The following is a 16,112-nucleotide window of genomic DNA, read 5'->3' as shown; positions in this document are numbered from 1 at the left end:
ACAACCACAGCCAAATCTACTCATAACAAGAAAACCAGAATACTGGGAAAAAGGAAAACCTAGCCTCTAAAAACTCAACAGTTCGGGGCCCTGTTAAATTTAGGAGCGATGAGCCCCGCGCAGCACTGTGCTACAGCTGGGTTCGCGAGCCGGTAGTCCATGTAGCACAGCAACGAGAGCCCAGCCGCACGCTCCTGGAGAGCAGGTGTCTGTGTGACTCATCGCTGAACTTCTCTGCCATCTAAGGGGCTCCCCTTAACTGCTGGAAAATGAAATGGTGGTATGGGTCATCATATAATGATTCTGTTTAGGGTGACCTTTAGACGACAAACAAGTATGTAACATACTATGGGAAAGTCTTCAATAAAGTGTATGGGTACTCAAAAGAATTTTCAGCTACCAGAAAATCTACTTATGCAGAACATCTGCTGTGCCCTTGACACCCAACAGTCAAGATACTGCTACGCCCGCATCTATCTTTTCCCAGCTGGTTTCCATGTATGTCCTGTACCTTAGAAACGCATATTACAGGCCAGAAGAATACCCACTCCTTTCAGCTCCCCACCTGTCACTGACACTCCCTTACACCCTACAGGGTGTTTTCACACAGGACACATGCTCCCCTCCCCCTCCTTTCAAGCTGTTACACAGAAGCGGGGCTGCCCTACCCTACATACCCCCATGAGAACAAGAGCCTCTGCTTTAGCTTCTTCTGTTTGAGGAAGATGAAGGTTCATCTCATCACCATCAAAATCCGCATTGTAGGGTGTACAGACACACTCGTTAAATCTGAAGGTCCGGTGCGGCTTGACCTTGGCCTGTGGAATACAAAAAAACAAAACAGGAGAGGGGCTTAGTCATTTATCCAAAAGCTTCATGGTTTCAAAATATTAATAAATGGCTTCCTTGAAAACTGGACACTTTAGATTAAGGAAATAAAATCTTTGTATGTTTTGTTAAGAGATACATGTCACTTGTGGAGGTATTCTTTATGAGATCAAAACAATGCAATGAGTTTGTTTTAATACGAGGCAAGCACCAAGGTTAAGAGCCATGTGAAGGGGCTCCCACTGGCCACTGACGTCACAGCTGGGTATGAAAAAGATTTATAGCAAAAGTTGAATAAAACACATGGACTAAATAAAAACTCAGGGTTTATTATTATTCTTATTTTTTAATTTAAATTCAAGTTAGTTAACATATAGCGTAATAATGATTTCAGGAATAGAATTTAGTGATTCATCACTTACATAGAACATCCAGTGTTCACCCCAACAAGTGCCCTCCTTAATGCCCATCACCCATTTAGCCCATCCCCCTTCTCAACACCCCGCCAGCAACCCTCAGTATGTTCTCTGTATTCAAGAGTCTCTTATGGAAAAACCCATGGGTTAATGACACCGAAAAAAGAGAAAGCAAAAACAGACAAAAAAATCCAACCCGACCTCGTTGGAAGAAACTGAGCACCAACTTTTTCCTTCCCAGACTGACAATAAAGGAACAAGAATCAGGCATTTATGCTGCTTTTCCTTCAGGCGCTATACTTTTTGGATAAACAAATAACCGTAGTTAACAAGAACAGGCTCTTCATTATAAAAATGATAGGTATGGAGGGTGCCTAAGTGGCTCGGTGGGTTAAGATCTGACTTTGGTTCAGGTCATGATCTCATGGTTGGTGAGCTCGAGCCCCATGTCTGGCTCTGTGCTGACAGCTCAAAGCCTGGAGCCTACTTCAGATTCTGTCTCCCTCTCTCTCTGCTCCTCCCCTGCTCACTCTTTCTCTATCAAAAATAATAAAAGATTTTTAAAAAAATTTTTTAAATTTTTTAATTAAAAAAAAATTTTTTTTAACGTTTATTTTTGAGAGAAAGAAACAGAGCATGAGTGGGAGAGGGGCAGAGAGAGAGGGAGACACAGAACTGGAAGCAGGCTCCAGGCTCTGAGCTTTCAGTACAGAGCCCGACGCGGGGCTTGAACTCATGAGCGGTGAGATCATGACCTGAGCCAAAGTCAGGTGCTTAACCAACTGAGCCACCCAGGGACACCCCCCCCCCCCAAATTTTTTTAATAAAATGATAGGTATGGAATATGAAAGGCATGATAAATGAGAAATTCTTCACTTTGCAGCCCCAATGAAATAACACGGGCAATAATTGGCCATGGATGAAGTCTTTAGATAAAAGGTTGGTAAGGAAACTTTCAAGGGAGGCATCAGGCTGAAGTATCTGACGCTCTAACCTTCTCAACATAAGAAGAGTGGGGCAGCCAGACAGCACGCCCCTCCTGAAATAAGGTAAGAAGCAGCCAGTGCCACCTAGGAGTCATTCTTGCCAGAAGCTGAGCCTGAATCTGATCGCGCCTCGAGTACTGCTCAGTTCAGAGGGATAAAAGGAACAATAAACTCTTAGTGCCGTATGCTTACACACACACACACACACACACACACACACACACACAACATGAGACATTGTTTAGGACAAGTGACCTGTTTTTTTCCAACGACGACACTGAAATTACAAGAACAGGGGGAGGGGAGATTGTTGTAGAGAGACCGAGGACCTGTATCAACCAAATGTAACATGCAGACTTTACATCCTGATTTGGACAAAGTAGCTGCGAAAAGACAGTTGAGACCCTTGGGGAAATGTGCACATGGGCTGTGTGCTAGACAAGAGCAGTGAGTGAGTGTTCATTCCGTGTGGTGTGACAATGGCGCTGTGGTTGTGTGTGTCTTGCACAAGTAAACTGTTTAACTGACTGAGCCACCCAGGTGCCCCCATCACACTCGTGAACTGATCACACACAGAGAAAAGACCTGACACCTGGGTCATCAAAGAAAGAAGGGAGAGGGAAAACAGGTGTGGCAGAATCTTGGAAAATTATTCAATATAGAGAATGGGAACATATGAGTTCATCATAGTATTCTTTCTACTTTTGTATATATTTGAAATTTTTCAAGCAAAAAAACCTTTACTTTGAAAATGTCCCAAAGCCAAGCAAAAGTTTCTGGAAAGGGAGGGATTTTGTTCACCTCCCCAGATCCCCATGATCGTAATCCCATAGTCATAAAGTGCTTCTTCGGTATTTCCACGCTTAAGTAAAATGACTGATGCAGCATGTTCGTAAACTGAAAGACCAAATCTAGAAAAACACTAACTGAAGAGCCTGTTTAAATGCTGCTGCAAATGCTCGTGGATTTAACGGCTTTGGAGATAGGAGAATTTATGAATATTTAACGAATTAAAGTTGCACCTCATTTCCATTTTAAATCTCCAGAAAAAGGAACTGCTGTTGTTGCAAAACTAAATCACTGAAAAAAATATGCTCCAAGGTCTTCATTGGAGGGCCACTGTGACGAAAAATCTCCTAAGCATTTTAGTTCCATAGTTAATAAGCCACGTTAAACCCCAAATCAACTTTCAGCTATATCTGTTTTACATAAGTCTGCATACACATATATATGTATATATTTTCATTTGCAAGTGAAATCATGCCAGTTACTTTCATGCCAATTTTCAATTAGTTCCTTTCTGTTTTACTGTTGAGTGCAGATTTTATAAATATTAAAAACGTTGAAGGGAAGCTTAAAATGTAAAAGTTTCACTCAAACTAAAAAGTGAAGGAAGAGAAAAATCAAAAGTGACAAAAAATTTCAGATTACCGGCAATCTGAATTTTAGGGGTCTGGAATTTAGCATGCGCACACAGCAGACTCCCACCCAACAGAAAATAAAAACAGAATCTCACACTCACCAGATGTGCCATAATGCTCAATTTGTGCAGTGAGGGCTGCCGATTGAACAGCACCACATCTCCATCTATGAGGTGCCTCTCCACGATGTCCCCGTACTTGAGCTCCTGAGCCATCTTTTCCCTATTTCCGTACTTCAAAAACCTACACATGTGATAAGAAATGTGATCTGTGAGAACAAGGCTCCCTCACCAAGGTGCTCCCTCTTCATGTCAGGATTCAGTCTCTAAAATGATGGATATTTCATTGGATCAAAGCTGCCTCCACAAGCCATTAAACTATGACACAGATAGGTCCTCATTTTGTAAATGTTAAATATGAGAAAATTATGTCTTAGAATCACAAAAATGCAGTCGTAAGTCAGCTTCTCCCACAGCACCCTGTTGATATGTTTTGTCTCATGTTTGTCTCAAGAGATAAAAAGGCACCAGAGATCAGTGAAGGGTCAGAGCTGGCCAAACCAGTGCCCCCTAGGCTGTGAGTAGAGTCAAGTAACCCCAGAGAGCCCACACGATGCAGAAAATGATTGGCTTGCACACCCCCACGTGTTCTGTCTTCCTAGATCCAACGTTAAACGCAAGGGAACAAATAGACATTTTGTGTATATGCAACGAGTAAGCACAGCAAATGACATACCTAGGCTCACTACAATTTAAACAGTATTTTCCACAGGCTAAAATGTCACAAATGCCGGATTTTGGACGACATTCTTTGGCTGAATATGGCGACCTCTGTCATGAGAAGGTCATTACACACAGCTAGATTGAGACAGCATTGGAGTGCTGGGTGGCTCAATCAGTTAGGCATCAGACTTTGGCTCAGGTCATGATCTCACAGTTTGTGGGTCTGAGCCCCGCGTCAGACTCTGTGCTGAGAGCTCAGAGCCTGGAGCCTGCTTTGGATTCTGTGTCTCCCCCCCAGTCTCTGCCCCTCCCATGCACATGTTCTGCTCTCAATAATAAATAAATGTTAAAAAAAAAATTAAAAAGAAAAACAGATTGAGACAGCATTACCTTTTCATCTGTGTGTGTCTCTGCTGAATGAAATTGGCTCCTGGGTGAACTTCAGGGCCATTTCGAACCAGTTTCCTCAAAAAGTTGATGTTTGCTTTGTTCACCTGCACAACCACGGTAGAAGACACAAGGAGAGGCTGTTAGCTTTCTGTAAGCTAGCACACTATACTGTACTGTGTCTCAATCTTTACTTTCCTTGAGTGATTCCAGAAGAAAGAGAAGAAACTTGTTTATCTCCTGCTGCCTAGAGTCTTGGGTTTAATGACAACAGCTGATTGGCACACAGGCACCCAGGTTCCAGTCCGAACTCACCACTGGTAGGGTGAAATGGCCAAGTCCTTTCTGGCCTTTGGTTTCCCCATTAGTAAAATGAGTGGGCTGGACTCAGCTGAAGGGACCTTCTAGAACATTCTATGAGCAGTTGGCAACTTTACTAGCAGTAATTTACCATGGGCTCCTGAGGTTTAAAAGCTGTAGCACCAGCACTGTTAGACCCTGGTCTGCAACATCATGTCCCATGACCTCTTGGACAACAGTCTCGTGAAATACCGTCTGAGAAGGAAACTCTGGATCGTTAGTAAATCAACTAAGGATACTTTACACAAGCTTTACTGGAAGCTTCCATGATCTGGGCTAATTATGAATCTCAAAAGCAAACCCGAAGCCAATACCTTCCTGCTATCAGGCCTTGCATTTTCTATACCTCAGTTACTGTAAAGGCCATTTTACACTCATGATGAGTGTGAGTTAAGTGTAAAGTGGGGCAGCCTTTCTGGCTATGCCTCAATAGTCTTAAAACACCCCAGATATTGGACTCAATGGTTGGTAAGGCCTTAAAAATAATAATCTATCCCAAGAAAATTAACTGGGTGTGGTGTTTATCATTTAGTGGCCTTATCTTATTTTATTGCTTTTTAAAATTTTCATTTATTTTTGAGAAAGAGGGAGAGACACAGACAGTGTGAGCAGAGGAGGGGCAGAGAGGGTGGGAGACACAGAATCCGAAGCAGGCTCTAGGATCCGAGCTGTCGGCACAGAGCCTGACGTGGGGCTCGGACCCACGAACTGCAAGATCATGACCCGAGCTGAGGTCAGATGTTCAACCAACTGAGCCACCCAGGTGCCCCTATCATTAGTTATTTTAAAAGAAGAGGTAAGAACCAACACAGGAAGAGGTCAAAGACCATACTCCTTGGAGAAGTAAGTTGCAGAAGAGATGTCTGACATAAATGTGAATATATACACACAAAGGCAGACATATCTGTGTTTGTGTATGTTGTAGACACTACATGTGGTGGTTTATGCGTCAGACTGGAAGATTAACACACACACCTCGGGATTTTCCAACTGTCTACTGTTTGGAATCTCAAAATAATAATGTAAAAGACTGGAGTCAAAACAGAATCGAGCAGCTGAATGGTACTTACCTTCTCAGGAAAAGTAAGAATTTTGGCCACGTGAACTGGCACGGCTACCTCATCAATCCTGAGGTTGGGGTCAGGTGAGATGACTGTTCTGCCAGAAAAATCTACTCTCTTTCCTGAAAGGTTGCCTCTAAATCGACCTAAATCAATAAAAATAGGTTATAGGTCTCTGCAGCACAAATGTATGCTGTTTGGGGATATAGTATGACCACAAACAAGAAAATTCTGTAATTTTTAACTAGATACACTAGACACACTCCAAAAAAAGGGTAACAAAAGGCAGAAAACTGTCTCCTGCACATTTTGTTGGAAACGTACCCTGTTTTCCCTTTAGGCGCTGGACAAAACCTCTGGTCCATTTCTTGGGCGCCATGTTGAGGGGGATGCCTGAGAGCTCACTGTTAATGTAGAGGGCGCACTGCAGCTGCAGGAAATCCCAGTCTTCCATGATCATCTGGGTCTTAGCTCCTGATATGCGATGCTAAAAATGAGCAGAAATAAAGAAAAAAAAAAAATGATCCTGGGTCAATCTTTCTCGATAAGAAGGGTTTGCATAGATACACTCTTAAACCTGGGGCTTGGAAATACTGACCTTTTTGATGACATCATTTAGGAAAATGATTTCTGTCAGTTTCATTGTCAGATCATCTTCATTGGTGCCAGACTTCAAATCACTCACGACGGAAGGTCTGATACACAAAGGGGGCACTAAAAGTCGCGTGAGAATCAAATCAGAGGGCTTTCCAGCTTCTGGGTTCATTAGAAGTAGAGGGACATCTTCAGCTGGGATTCGTTTAAATAAATTCAGAACTACTAAGGGATTCAGGTTTTCCTATGAAGAGCAGGAAAGGAAGAATGGAGACACACGTTAACTTCCCACAGCTTGGGCACGGGTTTACTTCTCCATGCACTCTACCCGACCCACCACGGAACTCAGAGTAAGTACAAACATGGGCAGAGATTTCTGCTGGTAACACGCTACACTGGCAGAGCCCTAAACATGTGTATACCTTTCCTTCCAATTATTTAATGCCAGTAATTCCACTTCTCATAATTATTCCACAGGGTCTGACTTTAGAAGTCAACACAGAGATTTGGCTATAGGGATGTTCAGTAATGCCGTTAATAGCGAAGAACTGAGACTGTCTGATAGGTTGCTGGCTAGACAAAATCATGGTATATCCATATGTGAGCAAGCATGAAGCCATTAAAAAACGACATTACAGAAATGTAGCCACTGTTATGGAAGGTGTTCATAAGACATTGGTAAATGAAAGAAGTGTGTGTATAATATGATCTCATTTTGGGGGAAAATGTACGTCTGTACAGAAAAGAGGAAATGTACGTTTAGCGAGGTGTTAACAGTACCGTCTGCAGGTGAATGGAATTATAATTGCTTCTTTGTTTACATTTCAATTTTCTACAGTGAACTTATATTGCCTTTGTATTAACTTCATTTAATAGAAGTGCTATGCTACAACAACTCACTCGTAATACAAGAACTATACAAATGATCAGAGATACCCAAAGACGAAAGTTAAGGTCAGCTTGTGTCTTGTTGCTGCTTATTACATTTTCTTGGGATTAGAGACTGTGTGACCAAGAACACGTTACAACCAGAACTTGCTATGCATAACTTAATGAAATAGGGAGCAAAACCAAGAAGAAATGTTTGAACAGCCACTGCCCTTAAAACACTGTCGCAAGAGGAAGTTTCCATGGTCCTACCCTGGAAGAGATGGCAGTAGAGTTGGGGAGAAGGAATCCTGCCTGACGTTCTGCAGTCTGGTCCCTGCCCACAGAATTCACCTCCCTCAGCTTCCCTATCCCCCAGCAACAAGCACCTCATGGCCACCTGAAGCAGTTGGAGGAAATCTAAAACTAAGAGCTCAAGGAACAGGATGAAGGCTGAATGTCACCTGTAGTACCAGAGTCGTGCCAGACAAGGACATCACGGACATCCACGATGCAGGGGGACAAGACTGGCAAGAGTCACGTAACAACAATCTCCCAAGGGACACACAGAAGTGGGCCTGACTTATCGTTATGTGACAGGAAACAGAAGTTGGGGACCACTAGAGAGACAGAAGGGCTGTTTGGTCTGAGGCGGAATATCCCAACAGCTAGGGCTCCCTGGTGGAGCGTGGGCTGCCTTGGGTGGTGGTGAAGAGAGCACCGCGTGCCGCTCAGTCTGCCGGAGATGCTGTGGAAGGCATTTATACCTGGTGGGGAGGCAAGACTGATGGCATCTATGGACAAACTCCTACCTGCAGGTCCACCAACCCCTGGATTTGCATTAAAACTGGGACTGGATGGGGCACCTGGGGTGGTTCAGTTGGTTGAGTGTCTAACTCGACTCTTGATTTCAGCTCAGGTCACGATCCCGGGATTGTGGGATTGAGCCCACGGCAGGCTCCATGCCAAGTACAGAGGCTACTTAAGATCCTCTCTCTCCTTCTTAAGATCCTCTACTCTCCCCCACCACACCAAAAAAAAAAAAAAAGACTCTCTTTCCCCCTCTTCCCAGCTTGCATGCTCTAAAAAATGAAAACAAATTGAAAACAAAACAAAAAATGGGGAGTGGATATACACTAGTCTTCTGGAGATAGAGTCCAGAGTTTTTGTTCAATTCCTAAAGAGGTCTGTGAGCCAGGAAAGGTCCAGAACCACTGCTCTATGGTCTCCCATCAACTCAAGAATGCTATGCTACCCATAAAGGCATACGGGGTTCCATGTTCCTGGAAATTAAATGGGTAGGTAAACATGTCAGGATGTGGATCATCCTGAGATCAATGAACTTCAGGGCAATACGTTTGCCTGTCTGCACAATGCCCCTCTCCACAAAAGGTAAAAGTAAGTCACTGATGCTTTGTTCACTTCAGGTTACTAAGGGGTTCTGAGGAAAGGCCCTTCGGAATCAGGCAAATGGTGAATTCCTGTTTTGCCTCCTCCCTTCTTCCACAGCTGGTATAAGAACCAGGATGAGGGGCCCTGGGTGGCTCAGTCTGTTAAGCGTCTGGCTCTTGATTTCAGCTCAGGTCACGACCTCACGGTTGGGCTCTGCACTGATAGCATGGAGCCTGCGTGGGATTCTCTCTCCCCCCTTCTCTCTGTGCTCCTTCCCCAGCGTGCACATATTCTTTTGAGATAAATAAACTTAAAAAAAAAAAAAAAAAAAAAAAAGGCAGGATGAGCTGATGGTCTCTGATGAGTCTGGAGGCCCCCACACTGTCCAAGCACTGTGAGTAGCATCAAACAGGGCCTCAGAAAAACAGATCTTGTTATAGACCACACTTAAAAGAGAAACCAGCAGAAATGTAAGATGGAACACAGGTGCTATGGAGGCACAGACAATAGACATGTGGTTGAGGAAAGAGTGAGGTCAAAGGGTCCGGAGAACAGAGGTGTGCCGGGCTGCAGGGAAGAAGCCAAGGGAAGGGAGAGTTTGGTAAAGAGGGGAAGGGAGCAGGCTGGGTAAAGCCAAAAGGACATGGAGTCTGAGCCTACATGTGGAGGGGGAGGAAACCTCATCTATCCTCACCATGTCTTGTCATTATTTTTTTAAAAATAATTTCATTATCATAAATTGAATCATATAGACGCACTAGACAAAATTGCTTTTATTTATTTTCGAAGTTGATTGATTTGAAGTAATTTCTATACCCAAAGTGGGGCTCGAACTCATGACCCTGAGATTAAGAGTCACACGTCCTTCTCATTGAGCCAGCTGGGCACCCCTGTCATTGTTATCATACTGTCAGTAGCAGTCCTAACTACTGCAACTGGGTAATACGGTCTAAGCACTTGCTATGCACCAGGCACTCTGTTAAGCACTTGATCTGGAATTCAACTCTTAATCCTCACAATAGCCTTAAAGCAGATACTCTTGTAATCCCTGTTTAGAGTTACAAAACTCAAGTCCAGGTTGGGTCACGTGTCTAAGGTCACAGAACAAACAAGCGGCAGAACTGGGCTCTAATCTTGGGTCCGACTCCAAGGCCAAAGCTCTTCACCACTACCCTAAACCACCTCTGGGGCATCAATCTGGATAGAGTGGGGTGAGATACACGGGGGTGGCGGCAGTGGGGGAATGCCCAGAGAGCCAAGCTCGATGCTCTAGACTCTGAAATGGGAGGGGTTACCTCCAGGGCCAAGTCATTTAGGAAGGAGACTTTCCCAAACAAGATGCCTCCCAGGCTGTATGGGAGAATCGTGCTACTCCCTACTATGGAGAGTGTGTGGAGCAGAGACCGTGGTCACCCGTCCCGGACAGAAAGCTGGCAGGGGGCAGTGGTGGGCTGTCAAGGATGCTGATCCAGGAGCGGCAGAGTGCGTGCAGGGGCACCCTGCAAGTCAGGCCACCGCCAGGAAAGCCCAGGCACCCTTCACGCCCATGACCAAGGCTGCTCACCAGGCTTCTGAAAGCTTTCTGCACAGCCACCAGCCTGGACAGTGCCTCTCTCTCTTGGGCTGTACAAGGGCCAAGACCATCTTCCTCAGCCCGCCCACACTTCCTCTGTAGCAGCTTCACCCTTACTGCCTTTGAAGACATTTCTGCCTGAATCAATTGCTGACACCCTCTCTCCCCATTTCCAGAACACTCCCCTTTCCCAGACGTCTGCACGCACACTTGCAGCCCGTGGCCATTCTTACTGCGTGCAGTGACTCTGGCCTCTGGCTCCTTTAACACCACCAGGTTCACGGTCTGTTTTCTTTGTACCCGCTCTGTTCCCCAGTCAAGGCATAATTCACACATACTAAATTCCACAAATCCTAAAGAGACTGACATGTTTCTACGCATATATACCAGACACACACTAGTGTTCCAATCAAGATACAGAGTATTTCCATCTCTCCATAAAAGGACCTTGGTGTTTTAAAAAAAATTTTTATTTTTGACAGTGCAAGCAAGCACAAGCAGGGGAGTGTGGCAGGGGGGAGAGAGAAGCCTAAGCACGCTCTGCATTGACGGCAGAGAGCCCCAAGGGGGGCTCAAACCCATGAACCATGACCTAAGCCAAAGTCGGACGCTTAACCAACTGAGCCACCTAAGCGTCCCAGGACCCTGATACCTCTTTTCAGTCAGTACCAAGCTCTCACCCCAGGGGTAACTACTCTCCTGATGTCAATCACCACAGATCAGTCTGGCCTATTGCTGGACTTGATCTACGTGGAATCATACACTACGTACTCTCTTGTATATGCTTCTCGTTCTCTGCAGGATTCTGACCTTTGGCCAGGTTGTGTGTCACGAGTTCACTTCTTTCATTACAGCATAGTATTCCATCGTGTGGATCTATGACAATTTGCTAGGGGCACCTGGGTGGCTTAGTCAGTTAAGCGCCAATCTTCGGCTCAGGTCATGACCTCATGGTTTGTCATTTCGAGCCCCGCGTCAGGCTCTGTGTTGACAGCTCAAAGCCTGGAGCCCGCTTCAGAGTCTGTGTCTCCCTCTCTCTCTCTCTCTGCCCCTTCTTGGCTCATGCTCTGTCTCTCTCTCAAAAATAAATAAACATTAAAAAAAATTTTTTTATGACAATTTGCTATGCTCCCGCTGACAGGCATTTGGGCTATTTCCAATTCTGGCTTTTATTAATAAACTTGCAATGAACATTCTCGTACAAATGTTTCTGCAGACATATGCACTCATTTTTCTCAGGTATGTACTGAAGATTAAAACTGCTCAATTGTTGGGAATGCAAGCTGGTGCAGCCACTCTGGAAAACAGTATGGAGGTTCCTCAAAAACTAAAAATAGAACTACCCTATGACCCAGCAATTGCACTACTAGGTATTTATCCAAGGGATACAGGTGTGCTGTTTCGAAGGGACACATGCACCCCCATGTTTATAGCAGCACTATCAACAGCCAAAGTACGGAAAGAGCCCAAATGTCCATCGATGGATAAATGGATAAAGAAGATGTGGTATATATATACAATGGAGTTTTACTCAGCAATCAAAAAGAATGAAATCTTGCCATTTGCAACTACGTGGATGGAACTGGAGGGTATTATGCTAAGTGAAATTAGTCAGAGAAAGACAAATATCTATGACTTCACTCATGAGGACTTTAAGAGACAAAACAGATGAACATAAGGGAAGGGAAACACAAATAATATAAAAACAGGAAGGGAAACAAAGCATAAGAGACTCATATATATGGAGAACAGAGGGTTACTGGGGGGATGTGGGAGGGGGGATGGGCTAAATGGGGAAGGGGCATTAAGGAATCTACTCCTGAAATCATTGTTGTACTATGCGCTAATTTGGATGTAAATTAAACAAAAAAAAAAACAGCTGAATTGTATGGTTAGTGTAGGTGTAACTTTGTAAGAAATTGTTAAACGGCCGTTCAAAGTAGCGGTAACCTTCCACACTATCAATGTGAGCGCTAGTCACTTCACGTCCTTGCAAGCAGGCAGTTTTCAGTTTTTTTTACATTTCCATTTTTCCGTGAGGGTATAGTTATAATTAGTGATTCCCTGATGACTAGTAACATTGAGCAATGTTCCTTTGTTTATTGGCATTGGAATGGACGCTTTGGGACGTGCCAATTCAAGTTTTGCTCCCACTGCTTAAAATCAGGTTGTATTTTGGGGCACCCGGGTGGCTCAGTCAGTTAAGTGTCTGACCTTTGATTTCAGCTCAGGTCATGATCTCACGGTTTGTGAGTTCAAGCCCCATACTGGGCTCTGCATTGAAGTGCGGAGCCTGCCTGAGATTCTATCTCTTTTCCTCTCTTTCTCTGCCTTTTACCTTCTCTCTCTCTCAAAATAAATATAAATTCAAAAAAATCAGGTTATTTTTCTTACTGATTTTTAAGGACCGTTTCCTGGATATGAGAGTCCTTTGTCAGATATATGAATTGTGACCGCTTTCTCCTAAGCCGTGACCTGCCCTTTCTCTCTGGTAATGGGGTCTTGTGAAGAGCAGTCAGGCTGTCCTACAATTCTGTCATTTATTCACCATGAACCATTCACCACCTCAAAGCCTCTGATGGGGCCACGCTCCTCGGAGCAGGACGCGCTCTACACCAAGCTCTCAGTTGTGTCTTTTCTCTAGCACTCCAGCTGCCATGGCTTGAGTCCTCTCTGTCACTTTGGGCAGGGCTGTCTCAAGTGCTGCTGAGGATTAAATCAGAGGCAATCCATGTGAAGAGCAAGGAACAGGTCCTGTCCCTCTCAGCAGTCCCTGAAGGCAAGTGCTTTCATTAGCACTCTCTGGTCTTTCAGAGCCTCAGCCTCAGAATCAGCCGAGGCATTGCCACCTGGATGTGCTAAGCTCACTACCCTTGATTCTGTAAACCCTACTCCTGTTCGAAGACCAGAACAAACCACACCTTTCCTCAGTATTTCCCAATCAAGTCCAAAGCAACACGTTCCTCCTCCTTGCCCACCGTACTGTACTTCCGGTCTCTGCCACTCAAGTGATGGTTAGCGCCCTGGCCCAGGATGTCAGTTATCTTTTCAGACTACTTGCTCGTGACACATCTAAACGGTGGGGTCAGTGACAACAGACCCACTGTCTTACAGTTCCTGACACTCCCCATATGACTGACAGAATTTGGTACTCAGTAGCCACTCAACTGGTTTGTTAGTTTTGTATACTGCCAATTCTGGACGGTACTGTGTGAATTCAGTACTAATCGAAATCAAAGTGAGGCAGAACAGGATACTTCATAAAGTTCTACTAGTTAAGCCTGTACCAAGAAAAGTAACGGGAGTTACCTACAATTTCTTAGATCTCACCCATGTGAGACACAGGCTCTCTCAGTTTATGCTCTGTATAGCTGTGATGCCACCATCTCTTATGATACAACTGTGACATGCCGTCTGCACAATTCAAAGTGTGTTAGTTGAGTGTCTGACTTCGGCTCAGGTCACGATCTCACAATTTGTGGGTTTGAGCCCCGTGTCAGGCTCTGTGCTCACAGCTCGGAGCCTGGAGCCTGCTTCGGATTCTGTGTCTCCCTCTCTCTCTGCCCCGCCCCTGCTCATGCGGTCTCTGTCTCTCAAAAATAAATAAATGCCAAAAAAAAAAAAAAAAAAAAAAGCGTGTTAGTTACATGATCAGTCTACATTCAACACTGAACACACTGTAAGATAAACACTTTTCATGGAAGTATTCCTAGAGATCTACCTTAACGGAGCTTCTCATTTCAGAAGACGTGTCTATCAGAGAGGGAGGGGTAAGAATGGGTGCGTGATGCGGGGGGGGGGGGGGGGGGGGGGGGAGGCAGGCATGTGATTTCAGGCTCACCTGCGCCCTTCCCAGCAGTGGTTCTACTTCTTTGTTATGCTCGATGGCTGTTTCAAAAGACTGAAGGAAATTTGATACAATAGGATCCACCACTTTTTTGTTGGTCTTGTATTTCTCATGAATTATCTTCAGTAATCCACATTTCTTTACAGTACCTGTAAGAGAGAATTTATTTACCAAGGTTGGGAAAATGAGATACTTGCTCAGGTTGGCCTGAGGCTGCAGTCTAGCTAACGAAATCACTGAAAATGCATTTGGCTAACAGGGCATCAGTTGCTAGGCTCTGATGTCTAGTTTGCAAGAAAAAAACCTGACCTCCCAACACTCCATAAAACTAATAAGCTAAATGGACCAGAGTGAATGGAAAGGACTATCACCAAACCTTTTATGTGTTCTCCTCACCATTAAAAGCACCGCAGTAATGGCAGATGTTTTTCTTCCGGCACTTATCAGAGATTTTCTTCTTCAGGCCACGTTTCTGGAGGTAGGTCAGGCCGGGTCTCTTCAGATAATCCAGAAACTGCTTCTTCTCCTCCTGGGACAGCATGATGTGGCAGCAGGTTTTACAGATCATCTTTTAAAAATTAAAACCGATGAAAGGATGAGAGATGAAAAAGTCTTTTCTTGAAGGAAAAAAAAAAAAAGTCACCCCTACCTCTTGCCCAGGAAACTTTAAGCGATGTGCCCGGAGATATGCACAGAGAGGGGGCTGATGTTCACCAGAATGCTACCTATAGTCAGAGCTGCCTGGTAGAATTTTTGCTGATTTTTAAATTTTGTGTTGTTCTGTACTGCTTGATTCATGATTATTATTATTTTTTAAGGTGGCTCAGTTGGTTAAGAGTCTGACTTCAGCTCAAGTCATGGTCTCATGGTTCGTGGGCTGAAGCCCCACGTCGGGCTCTGTGATGACAGCTCAGAGCCTGGAGCCTGCTTCGGGTTCTGTGTCTTCCTCCTTCTCTCTGCCCCTCCCCCACTCATACTGTGTGTCTCTCATACTCATACTCTCTCAAAAATAAGTAAAACGCTAAAAAAAATTTTTTTTTATTTAAAAAAAAAATTTTTTTTAACGTTTATTTATTTTTGAAAGAGAGAGAGACAGAGCATGAACAGGGGAGGGGCAGAGAGAGGGAGACACAGAATCCGAAACAGGCTCCAAGCTGTCAGCACAGAGCCTGACGCGGGGCCCAAACCCACGAACTGTGAGATCATGACCTGAGCTGAAGTCGGACGCTTAACCAACCGAGCCACCCAGGCGCCCCCAAAAAAATTAAAAAAAAAAAAAAAAAAAGTTTAGGGGCGCCTGGGTGGCTCAGTTGGTTAAGCGTCCGACTTCAGCTCAGGTCAAAATCGCGCGGTCCACGAGTTCCAGCCCCGCGTTGGGCTCTGGGCTGATGGCTCAGAGCCTGGAGCTTGCTTCCGATTCTGTGTCTCCCTCTCTCTCTGCCCCTCCCCCGTTCATGCTCTGTCTCTGTCTCAAAAAAAATAAATAAATGTTAAAAAGAAAAGAAAAAAGGCTATTTGTTTAAAAAAAAAAAAAAAAAGTTTAGTTTGAGAGAGAGACAGAGAAAGCAAGCAGGGGAGGGGCAGAGAGAGGGAGGTGGAGTGAGATTTCCAAGCAGGCTCTGTGCCGTTAGCACGGAGCCCGATGTGGGGTTTGAATC

General features: G+C 44.6%; 1 protein-coding gene across 2 annotated transcripts in view; it reads right to left on the bottom strand.

Moving 5' to 3' along the window:
- POLR3A (RNA polymerase III subunit A) overlaps positions 1-16,112 on the bottom strand; it is a 53,612-nt gene that overhangs the window by 33,809 nt on the left and 3,691 nt on the right. For both annotated transcript variants that reach the window (XM_060642364.3, XM_060642365.3), the window contains exons 4-11: positions 14,851-15,022; positions 14,449-14,603; positions 6,780-7,019; positions 6,506-6,668; positions 6,191-6,327; positions 4,764-4,867; positions 3,753-3,894; positions 678-818 (exon numbers count right to left, since the gene is read on the bottom strand). In XM_060642364.3, coding sequence (XP_060498347.1) covers positions 678-818; positions 3,753-3,894; positions 4,764-4,867; positions 6,191-6,327; positions 6,506-6,668; positions 6,780-7,019; positions 14,449-14,603; positions 14,851-15,022 — 1,254 coding nt within the window. The remainder of the gene's footprint in view (positions 1-677; positions 819-3,752; positions 3,895-4,763; positions 4,868-6,190; positions 6,328-6,505; positions 6,669-6,779; positions 7,020-14,448; positions 14,604-14,850; positions 15,023-16,112) is intronic.

Source organism: Panthera onca, chromosome D2 (assembly GCF_046562875.1).
Source record: "Panthera onca isolate mPanOnc1 chromosome D2, mPanOnc1 haplotype 2, whole genome shotgun sequence".
NCBI classification, from domain to species: domain Eukaryota; kingdom Metazoa; phylum Chordata; class Mammalia; order Carnivora; family Felidae; genus Panthera; species Panthera onca.
Note: the sequence above shows the minus strand (reverse complement) of the source record. Positions and strands in the feature narration are given on the sequence as shown.